Source organism: Pterocles gutturalis, unplaced genomic scaffold (assembly GCF_000699245.1).
Source record: "Pterocles gutturalis isolate BGI_N339 unplaced genomic scaffold, ASM69924v1 scaffold6048, whole genome shotgun sequence".
Lineage (NCBI taxonomy): Eukaryota > Metazoa > Chordata > Aves > Pterocliformes > Pteroclidae > Pterocles > Pterocles gutturalis.
The window spans coordinates 64,729-90,094 of record NW_010122864.1 but is presented as its reverse complement, the minus strand read 5'-3'; the positions used below and the strand labels follow the sequence as shown (position 1 = coordinate 90,094).

The window sequence follows — 25,366 nt, the reverse complement described above, 5'->3', positions numbered from 1 at the left end:
AAGCACACCCCCTCCAACAAACGGCAGCTGTCTTTTAACAAGCACTGGAGATACAATGTCAGCATTGACAGAAAAGAAATATGAATAACACAAGAAAGTTGTTTGTTTTTAATTTGCTTTCCCAGCAACATTCTGAAACACACCAACTATTGTGAAAATCCACACAAACACATGCATTACGTCTGCAAAGGCAGGATACATTACATTTCACAATGCCTAAAAAGTCATCTTGAACAGCTGTATGTTCAAGGCCTATGTAGTGGCATTTCCTGACTGTAATCCTTCCTCTTTTCACTCTAGACCACAAGAAGTTTGGTGAAATAGTAGCTGCAAGACACACTGAGTTTTGAGATCATATACTTCCCTGTTCTACTCACCCTTCTTCACCAACAAACGTGACATAGAGTTTATTTCTCTGCAGGTCTTTTCTTGAGTAGCCCATGATCTGGTTAAAGGCATCTTCTAGCAAGTGATCTCTCCTGATGATTAATCTGAAAAGCAAAATAATTTAAAACAACAATTTGTAAACATGTAGCACAGTTGGAAACATATATTTACACTGCAAAGTAGAAGGGTAACTTCGTAGAGAGATATGGTTCTGCTGGATAATTTGATCCAGATCAGGCAACTTCTGTCTATCTTTAGTCTATCTCCCTCAAGGATCTACTTTAGATTTCAGTAAAATGTCTCCCATACAAAGAAGTGTAGTATCTTATTTTTCTACCCTCGTTCTTCCTTAAATTAAAGGCTTCAATGGGAAATGTCCTGAAGTGGGCATTTTCATTAAGTTTAAATTCCTTTTGTGAGGTTGGGCCTCTAAATCAGTCTTACTGTAAGCAAGAATGTAACCTTTTGTATAAAAATCAATCTTGTAACAAGGAAAAAGATAAAACCTTAGGAAAGACTGAATGGTAACTCCAGAATCCCACATTCCTACATTATTCCCAGTGTAAGTGTGACAGGATGAAAAGTCTAGAAGGAATGGCAATTGTTTGTCCAAAACCAGACTGAAGCATCGCATGTGAAAACACGATGTAGCTTCTAAAAGAAAAACTGTGAAAGTGAGGAAGTGTCATAAGGATCTAAACTAAGAGGTGAAAGAACTCTCCATACTTAAACACTTTATCTTCTGCAAAAAAAAAAAAAAAAAAAAAAATCAGGGTTTAATTAGTTTCCTGCAACTTAGCTTGCTTTATATTAAAATACTGCCTTATGTGTGTGTTTGATCAGTCAGTCAGACCTAAGCTGGGAGCTGCTGCTGCCCACAGAAAGGCACGTTATCCCTCCACACAGCCTCTTGGACAGCCCTTGCTGGCCTTACTATGTGAGCAGAGCTCAGTCAGTGACTGCACTGTGCTGTCCTGCAGAGGACACAGCAGTGGAGAGGCCAGGAACCGGCCAGGGACCTGGGCAACAACAGGACCCAGGCAGTAGGCAAGTTGTGCTGGGTCCAGGTTTGAAAAAAAAAAGGAGCAGGTCAGTGTATGCCTGGGAAAGGAACTCAGAGAAAATTTCTATTCAAAAGTCAAGCGGTTGTTCTGCTTAAAAATCCACAGTGTCATGGCAAATCGGTCAGGAAAAAAGGTGCAAGAAACGTAATGGATCTTGAGCAAATGCCATCCTCTTCTGCCAGCTATTTGCCTAAGCATTCATGACAAAATTTTCACAGATTAAGCTTTAAGTGATTATGATTTCATTCCATTAAAGGCAGACAATGTCCAACCTCTGCCTCTTAAGACTTTCTAAACAATCCTATTTTAATTCCATTTCAGTTGTGGAGAACTTTTAACAAGGTCACATAAATCGAGTCTGAGCTCCACACAAATTTCTGAAAAATGTGAGAAGTAACTGGCTGGGGGAAATAAAAAACAAACAAACAAACAACCTATCCTCCTAATCTAATAGAAGAAATGGTTAAAAAAGGGTTCTAGTGCCTCCTGGCTACTATGAGAGTATCAAACTATGAGAGTTTGACAACTGGCACAAGACTTGGTAATTTACAAAATTATTATGATGGTCCTTAACATAACACTATGTAGTCACACAATTGCCAAATAAATGAAGGATGGAAGACCTCACTCCAGGGATTCTAGCATTCAGAGTGCTGAAGTAAAAATATAAGCAGTTTTTTAAGGCAATCCTTAGAATTTAACAACACACAATCTTATGAGTCCTCTTGATTAAAGAGGACTGTGATATCAATACAGGCAATGATGTACAAAAGATAAGCCTATCTATTTTTTTTTCAATGGAAAAAGACATGAGAAAATATAACTGTTTATATCATAGCAATTGCAATAATGGAAGAACTCAGATGTCTCTTGTTTTGCATGCTTCTTCCCAAAGCACTTTTTGGCACGGTACTGGTAATATTATTGTATGAAAATATAGTTGGAGGAAACATAGAAAATAAATGCTTAGAAGTTGCTGTATCCTATGCTGTGTTCATTCTGCTATGAATCATATGCTGTCACTAAGTCTTTTATGATGGGCTTTGTATTTCCAGAAGTGCAGGAGTAACTATAACATCTGCATTCCTTCTAATGGGAAGAACCTTGTGGATGTGCAAGGCAAGTTGCCTGAGAAACAAATCCAGTTTCATGAGCTTCTTCAACATACTTCAATTTCCCTGGGCCTTGTCCGTATCCTTTAGTCTCCAGCTTCCTGTAAAAGTTCCTCAGCTTGGCTTCAAAATCCCTTTTATAAGGAGCTGGAGCTCGAGCATTGGCACGCTGAGTACCTGCAGGAAGCAATAAGCAAAGAATGAGCTGTAGTGACATGAAGTGATTAATGTCCCATCCTCTACTGAAAAGACTCTTTAACAGCAAAAGGCATGGTATGTGTTTGGTTTAGTCACCTTTATAGAAAGTTGCATAACTTCAAATCTGATCTGCATCCAACCCTTTTTGGTTGCTCATTTCCAATAGTATCATTTTTCTAAAGTAAGTCTTCAAAGAGCAAATCCAGATCAATGCAAAAGATGGATTAAAAACAGCACAATCAACTGGAAAGACTTAATTTTGTTTGTCAAGTACACTTTACATCTAACCTTTAAAATAGCTCATGCAATAAATGTAGTGCTCTGTTCTGGTTTTAATATTATCAGGAAAAACAAGAGCTCAGAAATGAAGCATAAACAGATTGTACTCTGTTGTGCCCCTGTTGAATACATCAAGCTGAAGAAGGAGGACTTTTGGAAAATCCCTAGTAGAAGCTTTTCCTTGGGGAAATACAAGGAAGAAAAATCTTGGAAGAATGGAAAGGCTACCAAATTTAAGTTTGTGGAACTTTTCACATCTGATTGCAGGAAGATGCATCATGGTCATCTAAGTGAATTTATTTTTGAAAAACTGTTTTTGAGGTTGAATTCCTTAAAAGCAGGGAGAGATGAGATCTGTATGCCAAAAAAATTGCATACCCTCACATCTGCATGTACAAATCTAGCATACACAAATTATGTGTTTAGTCTGATCTATTCTGAATATTACAGCCATTAGAACTTCCACTGCCTCCCTGGATAAATTACTTCAATTTATTTGATTGCAAGAGAGTGTGCCAAAGAGGCAGTCAGTCCTAGCCCTTTTACATTCGTCTTCTCACCTCTACTTTTTATACCATTAAATTCCTCCCCTGCATGGCTGTATAGACATCCCCCACAAAAAACTCAGAGGACATTTAAAACTTCTCATGCCCTACAGCATACATAGGTTGCCAACTACTTATCTGCAACTGGTGGTCATCTAACAGGCCCATAATGCACTGGAAATACGAATGAACTGTTCAGAAGCACGTACATGCTGACTTATATCTTTTAAGTGACAATCAGCTCCTTATGTGAGTTTTATTTTGGCTCCCTGTGCAAAACTAAGCCAATACAGAAACATTCATTGCTACTATGGGTGAAGGCATGAGAACATAACGTTTTAGGTTATGAAAGAGAGAGAACATGTATCTGTTCAGCCTGTGGGCAGAGACCAGGGGAAAAGAGAGCAGCTTGCTCAGCCACAAAGCGTATGGGTCTGACGAAAAAGGTGACAATGCATCCTGCGGAAGTGGCTGCTGGAAGAAGTGGCACAGTAGATCTCTCTGCAGAGATCAAAAAGAGAACAAGCAAGATCAGCATTAACCCTGAATGCCATTTACAGGTCTTTAAAAGACCTGTCTGACCAGAAGGGCGCTTGTCACTTGTTCTAGGCTGAGTGATGTGTGGGAAGAATAGAAAGTGTCAGGGAGTCCTCAGAGCTCCAACGGGAACACACAGGACCCCTCTGGAAAAAGAAATCACAGTCATTGCGTAATCTATTGTGGTTATCCTCTTTTACTGAGAGCACCAAGGACTTCCAATGGTACACTCAGCTGAATTCTCTATCAAACATAAAGAAACTTGAAACTATAAACTGCCTTTTAATTATCAGCCTTTTCCCCCTACTTTGTTTAGTTCACTTCGGGTCAAAGGAGGTATAAAAATGTAGTCACCAAAAAAATGCAACAAAAGCATACTTTAATCTTAACCCCTGCAGGAAGTTTTTGCTGAGAGATACTGCAGAACATAAATCTGGTCACACATGACTTCACGGTTCAGAAATCAGCAGTATATTATTCCATCAGCACATGACAAGTCCTCATTGCAAATCAGATGCATATGTCAAGAAATTCCTGGGCAATTATAGTGATTACTTCCACCTTGGGAACAAAAGATGTTAATGGAAGAGCTAAAAAATGCCCATGATGTGATAATCATATTTGATTTTCAAATAGGTTATATTCTAAAGCAGTTATAAAAAGTAGCATCATGACTATTCATCTTTACCAAAAGAGAAAGTACAGTCAATTGTGACAGATATGAACAATAGACTCTTAACATGCAACCTCGTGCAGTGCAGCACAGCCAGTTTAGCTGACAAAAAACAGAGCTTCCATAGAAATGATGGGCTATTTACAATTTCTCATCAAAAAAGTCATTTGTACACCAACACAAACATACATATTGGCAGACTGACAGGGAGATTCAATGGTCTCTCTATATTTTTCTATTAAACAGAATAGAGATTACAATTTTAAGGAGAATGGGACTAAAACCATCACTGTTCATCCTTTACTGTGTGCTACTTCTTTGAGGAACAGATGTTAAAGACTGAATGCATTTTGAAATTATTTTTTTGGAGTGAAGCTCTGCCCAGCATGCTTTGGTGCATGTATTAGCAATGAAGAAATTACAACTCTGAAAGCCAGAACTGTTTTTACTCGTAAAAGACTGCCAGGTTTGCAGTTGGAAATAAGATGCATACATGCAGGTTTTATTCTTCCTTTTCAACAAAGGGAAACAGTTATATCTAAAGCATTTATATATCAAAAATATCAATACATGTGAGTATTATATTTTGCTGCTTTGCAGAATGCTATAAGACCACTACATTCTTCAGATAGTTTCTTTGAATAGGTTCTACAGAGGTCCTATGTCCAGCAGCAGGAAAAGCTATCACTCAGGACATGTTTATGAATGGTTTTAATCTGGTTTCTTTAAAAGGCAAAGCTTTTTATGATTGTGGACTGGGAAATGCCCATTAAAAAATCACAGTACTTTTTGTGATAAAATTTTCTTATTGTCTGGAACTACCTAGAGTTGCTTACATCCCAAATGTTCTCTGCTTATCTATACTTTTGTTCTCAAATTTGTAGAAATTCCCTTAAGCCACTTCCAATTTACTGCAGTGATTTTGTTTTAGTTACCTATTCTCTTCTTGAGAAAACTAAGAACAGTGACATTGATAAACTTCAGACTGCTGTACTTAGCCTTCAGAGGTCAAATGGAACTTGTCATATTTGAACTAATTCAGTTCTGATCTGCAACTTAGTTAATATGTGAAATATCAATTTCATTCCTTTCTGACGTGTCTTTCCAGACAGCTGCAATATGCTATCTTTTGAACTCATGTTAAGGGACAACAATTTGGCTTTACATAAAATTGTCATTTCTTGCCTAACAGCCCCATTAACAATGGCATTTTAATGTACAGTTATTAGACCTCATATTTTTAATTATCTAGGCATCAGGATCCTGGCATGAACAGTCACTTAGTTGTTTCGCATCAATGAAAAACAAGTTTGCATGTTTTACAAGTCAGAACAAAATCTACTGGCAAAACATCTTGTGAGCCCAAGGCAAAGGTTCAAGTTTGACAGTCAAATGCAATCACAATTGTTGACTTTGCTGAAAAGTAGGACTAAATCTTTGTTGTTGCTGGAGCAAAAGAAGTTGCATCTTCAGAAAGGTGGAAAGTCATTACATGTAGCAAAACGTAAACTAAACTAGCTCTACTACAGTATCTTACAGATACCATCATAATGAAAGTGCTGCAGTGACAAGCTCACTGACCACTCAGAAGGTGCTTCAGCTCATGTAACTTTACCCATGTGAAAACTGGGAACTGCAAAGGGGAACAGGTTATAGTTTCCAAATAGTAGGTTCTTGGCTTTAGGCTGCCAACAATTTCAATTTGGAAAACAAACAAAAAAACTATAGTCAAATAATTTTTATATTGCTTTTGTTCTCTGACTCCTGGGAAGGGAGCAGGAGTGTGCTACTGACTTTACTGACCAGGAACTGATCCTTACGCAGTATGAGAAACGATTTTGTACAGCCCCTGCCAAAGCTGTGCCTGAGCAACTTACCTGGAGAGTTCTGAGGCGAAGATACTGGCGAGCCTCTTGGGGACTGGCAATAACTAGGATAAAGTAAGGCATGTGGTGGCACATATGACATTATCTCCTCCTCAAACAAGCTGGCAAAAAGAAGCAAGTAAGAAATAACCTGTTTATTTGAATGAAGGGCATTTTGCATTTTCTAGGAATAAATCTCTAGTTACTAACCTGCTTACTTCGGTAGTCACTTGCCTATTTCCACTATGGACACTTGAGTGCTACAGAATATTTTATTGCCATTCTCCCAATCAGATCGTGAAAGTACTGGAAAGCAGCAATTACTACACCACTATTTTAACTTAGCCCACCTTCAATTTTACACCAGTGTTTACTTACAGTAAGGTCACAATAACTCAGTCCAGTCTTGAGGTATAACATCCAACATTTTAAGAAACTAATGTATGCACAGATAACATTTTATCAATAATATGTCGTCAGGGCAATATTATTATTAGGTTATTAATAAAATGGGAAGAAAATCCTCAAGCAATACTTTTCAGTTAGATTTTTTTTGGGGGGGAAAAGTAGATTATGAGAAATAAAATCTTAAGAACATGATAAAGTTATTCTAGGGAGGCAGTGCCTACTAATTTTTGTTTAAAATTAGTCATACAGATTTTTGCTTTTCTACAAAAGAGAGATTGCAAACAAAATTTTGAATTTGCTTTATTTCTACTATAAGAATTATTTGCAGCCTTTGCTGTTAACAGAACGTGCACTAGAGGGAATAAAACCCAGTCAAAGAGCAATGATAAAATCATTCATGCAATCTTTATTTAAAAACAAATAGCTGAAGCCAGATTTTTTTTGCCTAAAACCTGTGTCATCTTGATGCATTTTATATATAAAAAAAACTTTAAAAGTTTTTTTAAGAAACAATATTCTCATTTTTAAAAAGCTTCAGCATGGCTTTAAAATTAGATTTTTTTTATAACTGTAATTAATTCAGAGATTCAGGGACCAGAAAGGATTATCGTTATGCAGCCTGACCTCAAAATACTACTACTAATGCCAACCCTATTTTCAGCATGGCTTTAAAATTAGATTTTTTTATAGCTGTAATTAATTCAGAGATTCAGGGACCAGAAAGGAGCAGCCTGACCTCAAAATACTACTACTAATGCCAACCCTATTTCACTAGACTCGATTTTACATGTACTCATTAATTTCTTGATGCATTTTTACATTGGAAAATAATACAACATGAAGATACAAGGGTTAAATTTTAGAAAAAAATTTGCCTGATTTTTTGAGTAAAATATTAAAGAAGCAGCTTCTCATTTCTTGAACTCTGTAACCATGTTGCCTTTATTAACGAAGCAGCCAGACATTAAGTAATAAAAACACATCCCAAGTATGTACGTTCACAAATACGGACTTCCAAAACCACAGAGCTAAACAGATGCATTATTGAAGCAGTAGAAGGCACATTCTTGCAATTCACAAATACGGACTTCCAAAACCACAGAACTAAACAGATGCATTATTGAAGCAGCAGAAGGCACATTCTTGCAGACATCTAAACTGTACCACCTATCTAAACATCAGAGCTGGCTGCAATGGGACAACACAAGGCGGTCTGGGCAAACCCCTATAAATCACAAGCACAGTGCTCTTGCACTCGTCTCTCCTCAGACAGAATATCACATTCCATCACCCCTATGAAAAAAAAAGTGACCTCCAACTACCATCTAGAAACTGAACATGATGAAAATAAAAAATCTGACCCTTGAGTCGTAGCTCTCCCAGCTGCAAGTCCAAGCACTGAAGGGGAAAAGGTGAGGTCACTAAATCAGCACACCCTGCTCACTGAGAGGCTCCTCAGCAGCTGCCACAGCATATTCCACATGTGTATCAACAGCAGCAGTACCTACCTGAGTAACATGACAAGGTCTGCATCACTGGATAAACGCACCAGCCCAGGTGTTCCCTCCGTCCGGATGAACTGGATCTTCTCCCTGCATAAGCAAAAAAATACTTCCAAAATATCTTTTGCAAATAAGACACCAATGTACACCAGAGCAACAAGAAAAAGTACAGGTATATCATAAAAACCTCTGGGTTATGCTTCTGTGTTTCAGAAACCATGTCCTGCCACACCATGTCCATGTGAGAAGCAAAATGTTACAACCAAAAAGCTAATTTGTTCTGAGGAACTATTCTCCTGTTGCCCTCATCTCTTCAATGCTCAGGCTGCTTCAGGTAGTACAGCCATCCAATCCGTAAAAAAAATAATCAATCAATCCTTCAAGTTCATGCTGAATTGTGTCCCTGAATTCAAAGCAGGAGGCTGAGCCCTGGGAGGACATTACTATTTTGAAAGTGAACTGTTTAAAGAGGTATTGTCTTTTTTGAGCCTTGTACAAACGCAAGCCATACATTACAATGCACACTTGTGATTTTAAAAGCGGGGGTTTTGGAACACACTGCATTTAAGAGATGTTCCAGAAAAACCCTTGTACTATTTCTCCCCCTCTGTCTCACCCAAGCACATACCATTCCTCCCAGACCCAGTTTGGTCACTGTGGTGGAGTCTATGCATCCTAAACTCTGAGCATAGTAACATACAGATTTTCAGGATCTATACTGAATTATATTCAATATGGTTGATTCTTGGTTTTTTTCTCTGTAGTTTTTTCATGCATTCTAAAGTGAAAGTACATCCCTTTTATTTTATCTCTATCAGTACAAGGTATATGATGGTAGAGAGAAATTCTGATTTGGTTTTACTTTTCAGGAGGAAAAGAAAACAAAAACCAAGCCCATGCAGTAGAAACTGTTCCAATTCCAAAGGAGAAAAACCCCAAACAAACAAAAAGTGAAGAACTCCACATAAGCACAGCAGCATTGGCTCAGCTCAGAGGTCCATCTACCCCGCTGTCCTATTACCAATAGTGACAAGAAGGTCACAAATGATCCCTGCAATCGGCACTGTAACAAGGCCGCTCGCACATCGCTTAAGCTGCAATATGAATTTCTGGAACACATCATTTCATGCACAGCAGTTTCAACAGAAGGATCAAACCAAATTTCTTGCCACCTGTCTCTAAAATCACTGTGCATGATGACCTTCTCAAACAGTGGACCTCACACACATTCCCCGGTACCTTGCACTACACTTACAGCATACTCAGGGGTGAAAAAGGGGCACAGCTAGGCTGTGCCCGGAGCCCCCAGTCCCTGCTTGCCAGGGTGGCAGTTGTGGCAGTAGCAGGAGTGTGTAATTCAGTGTTTCTCTGAAAGTCAAGCACCCGCTTTGTCAGCACTGCAGTTGCAATCAGTCAAGACTCGAGTTCAGCCTGGAAGCCCCCTCGTTCCGCTCGCTCAGCGCTGAGCCAAAGCCAACGCGCGTTGTCCACCTGCCAGCGGGGCCCTACAATGCCCAGGGCCTAGTCCAATTCACATCAGTGTCTAAATGGCAAAGTTTGAGGAAATAAATGGTGGATTACAAAATGTATCTTAGCATTTAGTCGGCAGCAACACCAGAAATCAGAAGGCTGTTTTCTGGGTTGACTAACGCATGCAGCCCTGCAAATGAATGCAATCCATGACTTCTTGGGGTTACCAATGAGTTGTGATTTCAATGACAGTTTTTCAAATATGTGCCTTTTAACTTCTGTTAAAATATAAATTATGTTTAATGTGCAATAGGTGCCTTTGCCTGAAGCCTTTTACATTATCTAACAGCCTCTCAGTTTTATCTGTGGAGGCTTGCAATGAGATGTGATCCTGGCTGCATGTTTAATAACAGTATGATAAGTACAACATTCTCACTTCACCATAAAACCTCTGAACAACAATTTCCTACCTGTAGTATACTTTCATTGTATATTTTAATAGACCCTCAACTTCCTATCACATCTCTTCATTCTTTCTAGAAATGAAAAATTATTTTAGACAGAAAACACAAGAGATCTTTTCAAATTATCTCTGTCCTCTTTCGCTGGTCAAATACTGATTTTCATCCTCACCGATGTAATAACTGTAATAGTAATAATATTTAATATCATCATCAGTCTACTTCAATTGCACTGAAGTCCTCAAAGAAATAGATTCCAGACAGCTGTACTGATCATAGCACAAAAAAAAAAAAAAAAAAAAAAAAAAAAGACAAAGAATTCATAGTGTGGGATTTCACTTAGGTCTTAATTCATCGAGTGTTACAGCAATGTCATTGGTATTGCTTAGTCTCACAATGTGTCAAATAGACATGGATTCCAATAACTTGCTAACTGATACCTTCATAAAAACATAAGAAATGTTACTAAATCATCAGTTCTAAAAGAATATAAGAGAGGTATAACGGAAGGTACTTTAAGCAAATACATTAACTTCAAAGACTAAGGCTACAATGGAATAATTTGACTTAACAGAATGGCTTCTCTGACCAATCCTACTTAATGTAAAATAAAACTATGGTCATTAAAATGCTCAATCATTCTGCTAGAGCAGGTAAATTAGGCATAGATCTTCAGTCTGTTTACAAAGTAAGCATACAGGATACGTAGTCTCAAGTAAATTAGGAGTTACAGAAACCAGTATCTTTTATCCTTTGATTTTTCATTTTTAATCTGAAGACCATCTTTTCTTGAGAAGGGCTCAGCTTGTGGCAAATTATGATTCTGTAATCAGGAAGCAACGTTCTACACAAAGCAGAATCTGATAATACCAACAAGTCTTTTGAACAGTCTGAACTCCGAATTACCAAAAAACCACAAAACACATGAAGAACACTCTGCTATCAGAGTAAAGGAAGCCAAGCACCCCGGGGAAAGGAAAAAGGAATAAAAAAAACACCTAATAATCAGAAATTGTTTGCATACTATTTCCCAACAGATTCGTTTGTTCACATTTCAAACCAAGCCTGGTGGGACAAACTTGTCTGTAGTGATACAGGTGCAACATATGAACTGTTTTGACAGGCTGAGAACTGTAGATTTTTGTTTTGCTCCTTTTCTCTGTATTTTCTAGAGAACATGTATTCTGCTAGTATGTCACTTCAGGTTTGTCAGCCAGGATTTATTTAAAGGGTAAAACAAATCTTTAACATAGAAGCCTCATCGCAAAACTTGTTAGAACACAATACTTTGGGAAACTGCAAAACAGGGCAGCTTCTTGACTTTTGGGAACTTGTAGCATATGGAAGAAAAGGGATCAATAAGCAACACTATGAGAACAGAAAAAAAAGAAAATCAGTGCTGGCTGCTATGCCAGCCAGTGTGGATAGGCATCTGGAACACAGAGCACTGCACTGGCAGCTCTCTGCACAGGACAGACTACAACCATCAAACCAGCATTTTTTAAATTTAGTGTCCAAGTGCCTCACGCTCCCAGCTGTACGCATACTCAATTGAATGGGCACATTTGCCATGCCATCCAGCTGTCTTGGCACATTTTGAAGCCATCAGCAAATCTCTTATGCCAGTTGTTCCAAACATTTTCTTGTAGGTACTTTTATTTGGTACTAACACATTACCACTGTTCTCCTAAACCTTATTTCAGGGAGTTACACAGAAATACAATAAAGAACTATTTCCCACAGCTTTATGAATATGTCTGAATAGGACAAAAGTTTACAATCTGTTATGTTCCACTGCTAATTTTTATGAAAGAAACTAACTCTAGTTAGCATTTTGTAATGAAATGGGAATAGCAAACTTCACTGATTTTATTACCTGAGTGAATGATTCCTGGTAAGATCTGGTTGACGCTCTTGTAGAATTTCAAAGATATTGGGCTGCCGCAAAAATGCAACAATCTTGTCATTGTAAGCTGAAAACATCAACAAAAATATCATGCTGAAACAAGGAGATACTAAAAGACAGGACTGAATTCCTTCTGAGTTTTGAAAAATAATGACAGCAGACTTCACCTTCACAGTTTTAAGTTTAGCAGCATCATGTTAAGAATTTTTCATGTCAAGCTACTGATTCTACTGTCATTTAGGGAACACGCTTCTTGATTACAAACCAAATCACATTGGGACACGTCCTTTCCACTGTTAGCAGCTCTAATTCTTTTAGCAATTTCTGTTATATTTTATCACTCACACTCTTTGCTAAGGTCAAACTAGAATATTAATTACTAGAATAAAATTGCAGGGACCTTGGTTTTCACTGCACTGAAATCCAGTCTCAAACATTAAACAGTCGTTGGAAACACCCATTATCAAATCCTCCCTAAATGCTGAGCCTGCAGTGTATGCATGCCATGCCCATGGCAAGGGGAAGGATTTAGATTAGCAGAGATTTTCAAGTAAACATGCCACAGTACAAAGAGCCAGTTATAGTCAATCGGATTAATTTATCTTGATTTAGCACAATGTGACAGCTGTTAGATTCAGTAAGCTAAATTCTGTTCTTGGTGGCACAGAAGTCAGTAACTCTGTGTGTATGTAACTGAGAACAGAAGTTAAGCTATCTGCAAGCTGATTAACACTTCCTGCCAAAACAGATGCTCAGAAGTTGTACAAAAATCACTGAGAATACATGGAGTCCAATTAGGACACAACTTGGCTTATTGGCTTCAACTCTTCCTGTCACTGCGTTGAGTAAGGGTGCGCAGAAGGTAGAAGTTTTACATCAGTTATTTAGTTGTGCGCAGACACTTTTCAGTAGTATTCCTGGGGGTTGCAACTGAACAATTGGGAAATGCTAATGGACAGAAGTAATCAAATGATAACTTCCACCCACCCCAACCAAATGAAAAACCCAGCAGTGCACACTGACATGAGAACTTCTCTGAAAAGACGCTGTATGCTGACATACCCACTGGAACCACATCCTGGTACTGAGCTCTGCTGACTGTATTGAATGTGCTAGACGGCCTCGGCAAAACTGGCGGTCCTGAATGACGGGAGTCCTCTCCGACCTGAAAATGTGCAAGTAACCACAATGAGTGCGTCTCTGTGGCAGGATATGTACTTGGGTACATAAAAGTGAGAACTCATGGCTTAAAACTAAGCATGTACGTAAATGCTTTGCTTGATCCTAGTGACCACTGCAGCAGCAATCACTGTGTTGTATGACAGTTATTAGTAAAACATTATTTAGTATACTATACCTGTTAATATGAAGAATCAAAAATGAAAGTTTATTGCTATTTTTAAATAATAGACCCATTCTGAAAAGGAAATAAAAAATTAAAACTAGGATTCCTTCAGAGGGTCTTTTATACTTCATGGACACCTTTATCCATATCAAATGTTCCGAAAATCAGATTCTGCTCCTTCATTAGCACCTCCATTACATCTGTGCACAAGTGGAATTTCCCTAAATTTCAACTGGAAACAAGCAGGAGGATAAAAAAGCGAGTTTACATTCAGGCAAGGCAAATGAGTCCAAAACTGGTCAAAATACGTTTCCTACAATCATTCAGTAAAACTGTTCTGATTTTTTTGTGTTCACTTTCAGGGATTAAAAAAAGGTTGTATGTGAACATTTTTTTAGGGTAGAACCACAATCTAACATTGTTCCTAGTAGCATTTATGATGTCAGGGCAACTTCTGCAGTTTTCTGTGTGTTTAGGCTTCAGTAATTTCTACATTGTCAGTATTTTGTATTTTATCTATATACACTATCTTGTTCAACCTCTTTTTCATCCTACTGGACCTTTATGTTTACTTCTCAGTTCCTCTGCCTACATGTAATGGTTAGAATTTGAACTACATTCCAAACTTCAAAGATCTCTAAAACATCCAACTGCAAAAGATAAAATATTTTTAAAGGTTGTTTTTAAATCCAGTCTCTGAAATCACAAAGAAGAAAAAGTCCTGAGATAGCTCCCAAGATCTTTGTGCTCTCTTGTAATACTCTCAGAAAAATGGAAAATTATTTCCTGTAGGCATTGTGCTGGAAAAGGAATGTCACTATTATTAGCTCCAGCTTCACACTGCAATTCAGCTTTAGCTAAAAAGGCATTCCTTACACTGGTTAATGTTTGTTTTAGAGCATCTCCCTGTGAAAACTGGGTCAGTGCCTTCAAAACATCAAAGTTCGTGGCAAGGCAAATCCGAAGAAAGTATTTTGAGAATTTTTTTCATTAAGTATTCATTGTTTGAAATAATGTACAGTTCCTTGATGCAACGGTTTAAAAATAGGAAAAATATTGCAAATATGCAATGCTTAAGTCATAAGCACAGAACAAAAAGCGGTGTTCAGATTCACACACATGCATATAGATGAACTTATTACATCATTAACCCCCAAATAGGAATACAGTATTGAATTGCAATATTTGAGATTCCCACCTGGAATTCTACTTCTATTCAATTCAAGTTATAATTGTAGCAATATCGATACTTCTAAAAATTAGAAATACTTCTAAAGGAAATACTTATAAAAATTACATGCAGAAACACGGTTTAAGGAATTTAATGTATCTAGATGGATTGTGACATTTCAACAGGTAATCAGCACTGTGTAAACGCAATACATATGATGACTTCCTGTAGGATAAACTACAGTTATTTTGCAGTATTGACAACTTCAGCAGCACGATTGACATGAATCTCTCAATTTTAAGTGCAGAGTTTCTTCATGCTACCTAAAGAAAGATAATTTCAGTGTGTATTTGGTAAAGTTAAGAAAAATAAATTATTTCTGCTCTGTTATAAATCAATCACAACAGAAATACATGCTTTACCCTATCGAAGATATAAATAGCTGTACGAAGACACTTCTGGCTTTCTTGACTGCTGTAAGACATCATTGCCTACATCATATCACCAAATTGACAGAAAATGCTATTTAAAACCATTTGTAAAATAAACCCTACGTTGGGGTTAGAAACTATCGTGGGTAACTAGACAATGTTCACACAGGATGTGACAAGACACTCAGCCAGCGGTATGGCACGCACTTGCTGCAGCTCAGCAGAAGCCCTGTTAGAGAAGCAGCAGAGAAGATTCATGCCTGCTCTCAAACAGAACTCTGGCAGAACTTCATCTGTCAAGAAGGTTAAATCAGAGCATTTCTCTTGCCATTCTAAACTGCATTACCTTTAATTCCTGGCATGGAATAGCCCTCCCCTGAAAAGACAACTTACAGCCAACAGTATGGAGTAAATAAAGTAAAACTGAAGTGTAACATTGTACGTACACTTGCTCACAAGTAAAAAGAACTTACAACAACAATATGGAGACTGCCAGTGAAAATGGTCCACAGTGACATATCAACAAAATAGTGCTTTCCATGTATTTCTGTTCAGCAAGTAGAGATGAAATACATATGCAAATGCATTAACAGTCTTATAAGCCTATATGTGGTAAGATATTTTTATCCTTATTCAGAAAGACGCACATCTAAATATATATACACACACATGCGCTTTTTTTTCTTCCCCTTTTATTTGCAGAGTTCTATCAATATACTTGGCAGACACCATGCTAGACAAAATAAATATTTTGACGGTAAACAACAGGATACAGATACTGGTAATCTGTAATCAGATGCTCTCCTGTGGTTAAATGGGGTTACTGTGAATTAACAGTTAGAGAAACTTTCTGATACTTTTTACTCTGAAATCACACATTGCAAAAGCAACAATGGCTAGCAAATAAAATAATAAATATTTACAGATGAGTAGTGTATGCTTACAGAAGAATCATGCTCCTCAGAACACGGAATTGTGAAGGGAACAATTTGAAAGACGATGATTCTAAAAATCTGGTGGTTCCTGAAGAGAAGGGGCAGATCCAACTCACCTCACCAGCACTGTGGCTGCGTTGCCTAGTTAAGTGCTGCCGATGGACTAAAGCACTCGTGGGCCTGCTACTCTGCAAGGGAAGCCGGGGGTCAATGAACGTGGTAGTGCGGGAATTGTGGTCAACAAAGAAAGCCTAGAGAAGGAGAAAGAAGAAGGAATTTATAGCCAATACTTTTTTTTTTTTTTTTTAAATATGTCTGAGGTTAATGTCTATTCAGGATCTGCTGACAGGAGGCTTTGGAAAAATCTTCCTCACATTACTGTAGCTTGCATTTCCCTCCAGCAGAAGAGGGATAACAGTTTTCCTTCTCACTGAAGGGATGCATTATTTAATGCCTTACTTCATTCATGTCTATAAATCCCTTTGAAATTATCATCTGACAAGCATCAGAAGCAGGAAGCTTTATTATGATTGTCAAGAAGAGAAGACTTAAATGTTTAATAAAAGTAATCCTGGTGTATTCTCCCTTTCATTTCCTTATAAGCATCTAAAAAGATGTCATTAAGTGGCAAAATCATTCCCTTTTGTCAAGTATTTACCGTATAATTATGAACACAATTAAGTGTATAAATGTCAAGTGTATGATTGCATCCTGTGATGAACTATGATTACAGGCCACCAGGAATTTTTTCCATCTTGCTGTTACAACTATTCTAAGTTTGCTAACCTTAAAAAAACCCACAAAAACAAAAAGCAAAAAAAAAAAAAAAATGAACACCAAACACAAAAAGAAAGGTCAGTCAGGAACACAAAGATCATGGCAACAAGAACATTTAAATCAGGCAACCAGTAATAACTACCACATATTGGCCAGTGAGTCATTTGCTGAAAGCAAGGTCACAGGAGCACGTATCCTGGAAAAGGAAAACCTCCTACAATTCTGTCCAATTTGAACCAAAAAGGTTTCTAAGCCCTGAAATTTAAGCTTTTTCCAGAGTTAGTGTTGCACTTGGAAACCAGCACTGTTCTATTTCAACACATTTTGGTTTTTCAGTCACAATGCTGGAAACATGTGGAAGTGGCAAAAAAAAAGATCCCAGTTTTGAGCAGGAGGGTTACAGGAAAGTGACATCTGGTTTGAGGAATCAAAGAATCTGGACCAGCAGAGAGGAGGCTGGGGACTGTGGGAGCCATTTCTGTGTTTGGATACCAGTGAGGTACTTTGACCACAGTTTCATAAACAATTCAGCCTTGCGGTGTCAGCAAAAGAAACATTCTCATCTTCCCCCATCCTGACCACTTGTTTCATCCCTTGAGCACCCTTCCTGCCTTGTGCTGGCACAAGTGTTTGTGTAGGCATGCAGTGAACCCAGCGGGGGAGCTGCTCCAGGCTAAAATTACTCTCTTTTGCCCCTCTCCCTGCTGGTTCCTCTGACCTCGGTCAGCCCACCAGTGACAAGAGGAGAGCAGAACTGGCTCTTTTGGCAGCGATGCCAGCTTAATATTCATGAAATCATTGATTCAGACTGCTTGGTATAGCCAGAGCAGAGAAAATGCAATTCTTCTGACTGCTATGAAGACAAACCAGTGTGCCATGCTATACAGCAACTAAATATCATTACGGATTGTGGCCAGAGAAAATATTCATAATTTCATTTCAGAAGGAAGGAGAAGCATATGGAGAGACACCAAAGCTGCAAAACCTTTGAAAAGCTCCAGAAGAGTGCAGCAAGCCTCCTACATCCTTAACAGCGATTGCCTGTACCTGTAACCTGTGCCTACAAGCAAGGAATCCCATTACCAGAACCCTAAGGGAGAACTCTGTTTTGACCATCTGACATAGTTACAGATATGCAAGTGCAACTGCTCCACAGTTCAAAAACTAGAAAGTGTATTCAATAAATGCAATTTTAAGTGCAACGCTTGAGTCTGGTGCACAGCTTGTTCACCTTGACAAATAACGACGTCACCTGCAGCGCAAGGATACAGATTAGAGAATATGAACCCAGTGGGAGAGCAGAATGAAAGCCATTTGGAAATTTCAGTTTGGGGCCTGGAAAATGACTGGAAGACACTGTGGGAACATATCCAGGCTTTCTGACAATTTTGCTCCTGATTGACAGGTTATTTCACTTATTAGCAAGTGGTTGGTATAGGGTCTTTTTAATGTCCACGTATCTACTATTCTAGTCTGGTCTATCTGTATTTATAAGATGTGAAGCACTTTCATCGAAACAAAAGTTAATTCAATTAAGTCAACATTATACTGTAAAATCACTTAGAAAAAAAGATACTGATTCAATATAGGAGAAAGTACTACGCAAAGTTGCGCTACAGAGTTCTTTGAGTTAATGTAGCAGTCTAACATTGCATGTAGGGTTCTTTAGCATTACACTTAAATAAACAACTCAGTTTAAACATCAAGTTAATGTCTTATTCAATACGAATGCTTCCAGGCTAGCTAGTAGCAGCCTACTTTAAATAAAGCATAAATTACTACTTTGAAGCTTCGATGAAGGTAATCATTGGAGCTTCAAGGCTTTGGGCTAATCTGGACATCGACATACAGCTCAAAATAGAGTGTGGCTGAGAGTCCCCTTTCAAAAAAAGCCCTGCCGTAACTCCTGTCTACTATAATCCATAAATCATCATGCTTGAAGAGACTTATATAAGATGGGTAGTGCCCAAACCTCATTTAGCCCTTTAAACACAGGTAGTTGCCCAAGTTATCCTTCCAGTTAAAGCCTATGAAGCTTGCTGAAATACGTTTTCTTCCTATCGAAGACATTAGTTATCAATTATAATGGACTCTTTCATCGTAGATAGAAAAAACAAAAAATAAATGTCCTACAATAGCTTATTATGTATTTGCATATCTTGCAGAGGTCTAATTAAAAGGTATATACTTTTGCATCTGGCTTTAAAATATGAACATGTGGTTACACATATTGCACTAATGCACTGGGATGCTTATCTGTATCGTACGTATCTGTATGCACACGTATGCAGCAATGCAGAATTTCAGTTATCAGACTGAGTTCAGCTCAGGGACCTCTCTAGCCTCTGTGATGCTTCCTGCTACTATTTCCAATGGTCTTCTGCCTCCTTGTGGAGGAGAGGAAGAGGGCAACTGGGCTTTGCTGTGCAGCTTTGAAGGGAGTTCAGAGGCAGGCAGGCATTCCCCCAGCTGACCTTGAAAGAGAGCCTACAAAGAGGCCAAACAACCAGCACCACACTGACACAGGGGGAGTAAAAACTCTACTACTCAGCACTGCATGGGGTGAGCAAGAGCACCAAGGCTCTTACTATAATATACTTGAAAAAATAAATTAAAGCCTCATCTCAGCAGGGAAAGGGAATATAACTATGTACTGTGGCATGGCTAATTTCTACTTGCTTCTCTTTAGCTTTATGCTTTAATAGAGGCAGGTCCAGTTTCAGTTTGGTCTCATCAAGCACTGGTCTCACCCTGTACTGGCCACCATCCCTCTTGAGTGCTGATCAGGCTTTTCTACTGGCCACAAGTGCTACTTGTGACAAAGGCAATTCAACATAATGAAAATGAACATTACTGAGCCTAATTCAAAGTGAAGAAATCCCAATGGAGACTTATTCAGTGCTTCCTCTTGTTGATTAATGTTGTGGTAGCATCACTGTTACAAAATCCCACACCACAAATCCAAAGGTCTAATTCTCTGTATGGAGTACTATTAAAGTCAATTGAAAATTGCTGTACTCCTCAGGAGAAAACTGGCCTCTGAAGAACTGAACAGAAAAAGAATGACTTAAAATATAAGAGTGAGAGAGGTAAAGAACAAGGTTAATATAACTGCACATTCCTAATTGTGTTTCTAATGAAAAAACACAGTGCTTTCCAGAGTTAATAAACCCCAAAGAAAACAACCCTCAAGCACTTTTTCTACCCTTCAGTTTAGAATCTGCTTGTGATCTTTTCACACATCAAGATCATTATTTATATGGACACTCATAGCTAACCATACCAAGACTGATAAAGGAAGAACTGAGAAGCTTAATATGCCCACACTCCTAATTAGGACTTACCAAATGAACTGATAGCCTTATCACTTCCTCACTTGCTAATCACCATCTATTTTTGACCCTCCTATCTTCTGCAAAGAAAATCATATTCGAGATAGGGAGGATACACTAAAGTTACATTAAAATTACATTACTACTATAACAATGTCTATTCTTTGATTTTAAAATATTTTGTTAGAAATTGAAAAGTGATAACTGTTTCAAAAAGCAGTAAGACTTGCAGTTATTCAAGATCCCTGTTCATGAAATACATACAATTTCTTTCCTGTTAGTGAATATAAAACCAATGGAGTGATTGTCCCCAGAGGTATGCCAGTCTTAAGTGCATCCAGTTTATCTCAGAAACTGATGAACACTGGACCTACTTAGCATTTGGGTAGGGGACTCACCTAGGAAAAGGATTAGCTATTAAAGAAAATAAGTGCAAATAACGCATGTTAATGAATCCCACTAAAGACTTTGAGGTTGAAGAAGGAAAAAAAAAAAAAAAGCACTAAGGAAAAGCTTGACAGTTAAACAACAAACACCACCAATACAAATGGTTCAACAGTAACTAATTACATTTCAGTAGATAATAATAAAGTAACTTTACATTTAAATTATCTTATGAGTACACAGGCAAAACTCCAAAGAACTTCACTGAACTGCCTGTTATTTACACAGTAGATAATTCTTTTCAAAAGAAGTTTTAAACATCCAAGGGAATCTAATTACAATTTTTCATTGTAAAAAGGCTACAGATTTTGTAGCAATTTTCCTTGTAATGATTAATACCCACTTATCAGTCTCCTTCTCTTTTCACATAATACTTTGTCAGTACAGATGAGAAATTCCAATCTTCTTTTGGCAGAAGCAGGAGAAAAGGATGTGCACCTTTTACATCTGAAGAACTATGTGCATTTATGCTCCTGTTAAGAACAATCAAGCACTCAACAGAGCCACACATGCATTACAGTTACCTTGCCCTGATGGTCATGTTTCATTTCCCAACCTCTCGGCAGCTCCAGCTGTTTGTTAGCAAACATGTTGAGGAAGCCCACCAGATCCCGATTGTGCTGGTAGCGCTCAAAATGGTGGGTGTCCCGCCGGACTTTGGTGATCATGTGCTTCAAACACGTGTTATTTGTAAACATGCGGTAGGCACTCTGAAAAACAAGTAACAAAGGAAATACTTTTAAAAGATAAAATTTCTTCTTACTACAAAAGACATTTCCACTGTAAATAAGTTATCTAATCATCTATAAAACCTTCAAAATTATCTCCAACTAAGCCACAACAGTATGAGAAAAATGGTCCTCTTTCTGAAGTTTTGGGATGTGTTTGATGTTTCTTATTTTGCTTGAGATATACAAAATTTTGTAATTAACTCATTTCAGCAAAGTGTGAAAAACATTACAGATTCCGTTTACCACACTTGTTCTTGGAACTGTGAAGAATTTGATAACATTCAAATTGCTTTAAAAGTAGAGATTTCATAGATATTTTCTAATTCCTGCAATAATGAGTCAAATGGAGCCATAGAACAGAGCAATAAAGTTGGTAGGGTTTTCTGCAGAAAAGTTTGTAGAACTTTTCATAAATCTACATAAATATTGTTTCCATATTGATTTTTCAGAAATACGCTATCATTGCACATCCATGTATAACTTATATAAAAAAAAATAAAGAGCAAAAGGAGAGCACTGAGTAATAGGGAAAACTTTAAAAAGGGGTAAAATAAACAGTTAAGGCCCTTCCCTCCAAAAATACCCAACCAACCAGAAACCAGGTCTTTCTCTTGGGACCAGCAATAGACAGAGGCCAAGACATAGGCCCTCCTATTGCAGTGAGCTGCTAAGGAAATCACTCTGTGCTCCTACACCTCTACTCCCTAGCCAGAGGTCTTTTCTACTGCTGTCCTATTTCATATATACAAGATAAAGCTATGCAAGCTAAGCAGAATTATTCAGATACAGATAAGCATACATATATATCAAAACCAAACTAATACTGACCAGTAATTTAAAAAAACACTGAAATATTAACAAGTGTGCTTGCAGACAACAAATTATTAATTCCATTACTTCTGTTTACACTATACGTCCCATTAAACAAAGGAAAAGAAACACTGAAAAAAAACCCCACTATGTAAGAAGAAGCACTGAAGAAGTGGCACAACAGATAAGACACTTTTTTGTTCAGTGTGACCTCTAATGTATTTTGATATAAACCAGGCAATCTAGGGGAAACAAATCATCCCATAAGCAACAAAGTGATCTTAAAAAATAAGCATCATCACAGAATTGCCTTTGACCCTCTGCATAAGAAAGCTATTGCTTCAATAAACAAATGAGTTTTGTATCATGAGAAAGATGAAGAATTGAGTGAAAAATAAGAACTACAGAAGCTATAATGACAACTAGGACAACTCTGATAGCCCACCAATTGCAAGGAATGATGATGAGTGTTTGAATTTATCCAGCCTCCCTATGTACTAACAATATCTTAGCATCAAACACTGAGCAATATCTTTGCACAGGAGACAACAATATTTATAAGCATGTATTTATAAAAGTTCTTTCAGCTGTAGACATTATACTCACAGGGTTAGAATGCAGCACTGTAAAGAACTCTGGGCTGATAAGAAATTTCACAGGGGGAGACTGGAGCAATAAAGTAAGTCTGGATCTGGAGGTAGAGTGAGGCAGCACATTCTCTCTTCGAAAATCTAACAGCAAAGTGAATGACAAAGACTTCCAGTAATTATCATTACCAAAACAAGTATATAGATTTGAATCACACAAGCAAAAAGAGCACTAAGTATACAACTGTTTCAGATAATTTATTAAGTATTCTCCATGTAAGCATACCTGAATTTCTTCTAACATAGCACTTAAAAATGTTTCATTCCTCCTTTAAAAAAAAGCAACCAACACATCACTGCCATCACAGCCCCAGTTCTGAAATAGTATTTAAGAAGCTTATTTAAGCAAGAAACAGGTTGCCATGGAACTACCTTTCAAGGTTCAACTTTCAGTAAACATTTGGGTCTTCTCCTAGCAACTGTAGAAGTGCACTGATTTTTCAACAGTACCTGGAACTGAAAATATATGAGTGGTATTTGCTACGATGTTTAAACTGTTCTCCCCAAATATCTTTGAAAACCAACAGGATGTTTGGATACATTTTTTTACGTAAATGAAAAACTGCAAATTCAGATTGGGTCTGCAGTGATTTTACCCCGAAGTGCATGCCATCTAAATTTCACAGTTTCTTTCTTTTACATTTGCACACTTCCCCATCAAATGAACAAGAGGAAAAACTAGTTAAGATGCTTAGAGCTCATTTAAAAATATCTTTCCTTCTGTCTTCATTCAAAAAGTTAACACCAACCAGATAACCAGAGGAATCAAACAAAACAGGAGAAGAAAGAGAACTTTCTTGTTAGGCTAGAAGACGTAAAGAGCAGGTGCAAATCAGAGGTTTTCAAACCCTTTGGGCTTGATGAAGTGTACTCTAACACACTTAGGAAACTAAGTGAAGCAATCTCTGAGACACTGGTGGTTATTTCAGAGGTCTGACAGAATTCTTAGAAGAAAATGGATAAATATTATATCAATTTTTAAGAACAGGCAAAAAAGGATGAAGGAAACTATAGATGTAGTTGACATATTTTCTATTCTCAGACAGACACATGAACTAATTGTCAAAATACTTCAAGCAACGAGAAGATAGCAAGGTAGAGAAACACAAATAATCGGGATTTCTGAAGAATGAATCATAGTAAACTAACAAAGTTATTTTCTACTACTCAAGTGGTGTAAAGGCCACATATTTTGATGTTAATAAGGTGTTTAATACGGTTTACATGACACTCAGAATCATGTTGGAGAAAATCACCTGAAACAGATGACACCACCTAGAGAGGGGTATGCAGCAGTTTGCAAAAACGTACTGAAGAGCAGTTATGATTTATGTCAAACAAAAAGGAGTACACCAAGTGATGGTTCACTGAGACATGTCTGGGTCTGGTCCTATTCATTATTTCTATTAATGGCTGGATAGGGAGGACAGAACTTGCTCCAACTAGGAGATGCTGCAGTACTCTAACAGCAGGATGGACAAGATTCAAACCATAGTGACACATTAGAAAAATGCAAAGACGTGTGTGCAGGTAAGGATAACTAACTGCACCGACACCAGATGAAAACCAGATATCTGTGCCAAAGATCTGCACCCAAGGGTCTAGACCTGATTTTAGCAGAACAAAGACTAAACACTGGGGGCTAATGTCAAACTATCGGGGAAAAAAAGTAATAATTATGCAGGAATGTACAAGGAGCGTTATACATAAGACACATGACATTTCTACAACCTCTTCAGTACAGCAGAATAATAGCTTTATTTAATTTTCTGAAATATTCGTCCTCGGGAGCTGCGGACGAACTGAAGATAATCCTGAGTAGGCCAACAAAATAATTGGAGACCTAAAAACAGAAGCCATGAGGAAAGACTAGGAAGTAACGGATTTAAGAATATGTTATAAGAGAAGCAATATGAGTAGACTGCCTAAAAAGTTATACAATGTCCATCAAGTGGATGGACAAGTATGCCAAGTATGGTTTAGGTACAGCTCATCCTGTTTATCTTCAGCACAGAGATGAAGCTGATGACTGCCCAAAGTCCTTTTTTAGTCCTATATTCTACCATTCCAAAGTGTAGTAGCAGATTAAAAATATTTGTAACCCAGACCACACAATTTTATACTTTTTCACCGCAGATGTCCTGCCTATATTTTTACCCAGTCAGGTGCTGACGAAAAATGCTCTCAATCTCACATTCCTCTCTTCAGCATATTGAACAGGCTGAGCCATAATCTTCAAAAACTACACAGCAATGAAAACAAATGGTTTCATTTTCACCCAGACTTTCAGGTACAGAAGTTAGGTTTTGCTGTATGTCAATCTCAATAAATAATGA

General features: G+C 37.7%; 1 protein-coding gene across 1 annotated transcript in view; it reads right to left on the bottom strand.

Annotated features, from left to right (window-relative positions):
- Nucleotides 1–377: 377 nt before the first annotated feature.
- The window catches only part of HECW2 (HECT, C2 and WW domain containing E3 ubiquitin protein ligase 2), a gene marked incomplete at both ends in the record, with an annotated part of 64,153 nt that continues 39,164 nt past the window's right edge, over nucleotides 378–25,366 (bottom strand). The window contains 9 exons of the mRNA XM_010077676.1: nucleotides 378–491; nucleotides 2,620–2,740; nucleotides 6,673–6,782; nucleotides 8,577–8,660; nucleotides 12,378–12,474; nucleotides 13,470–13,572; nucleotides 16,406–16,540; nucleotides 21,367–21,552; nucleotides 22,990–23,114. Coding sequence (XP_010075978.1) covers nucleotides 378–491; nucleotides 2,620–2,740; nucleotides 6,673–6,782; nucleotides 8,577–8,660; nucleotides 12,378–12,474; nucleotides 13,470–13,572; nucleotides 16,406–16,540; nucleotides 21,367–21,552; nucleotides 22,990–23,114 — 1,075 coding nt within the window. The remainder of the gene's footprint in view (nucleotides 492–2,619; nucleotides 2,741–6,672; nucleotides 6,783–8,576; nucleotides 8,661–12,377; nucleotides 12,475–13,469; nucleotides 13,573–16,405; nucleotides 16,541–21,366; nucleotides 21,553–22,989; nucleotides 23,115–25,366) is intronic.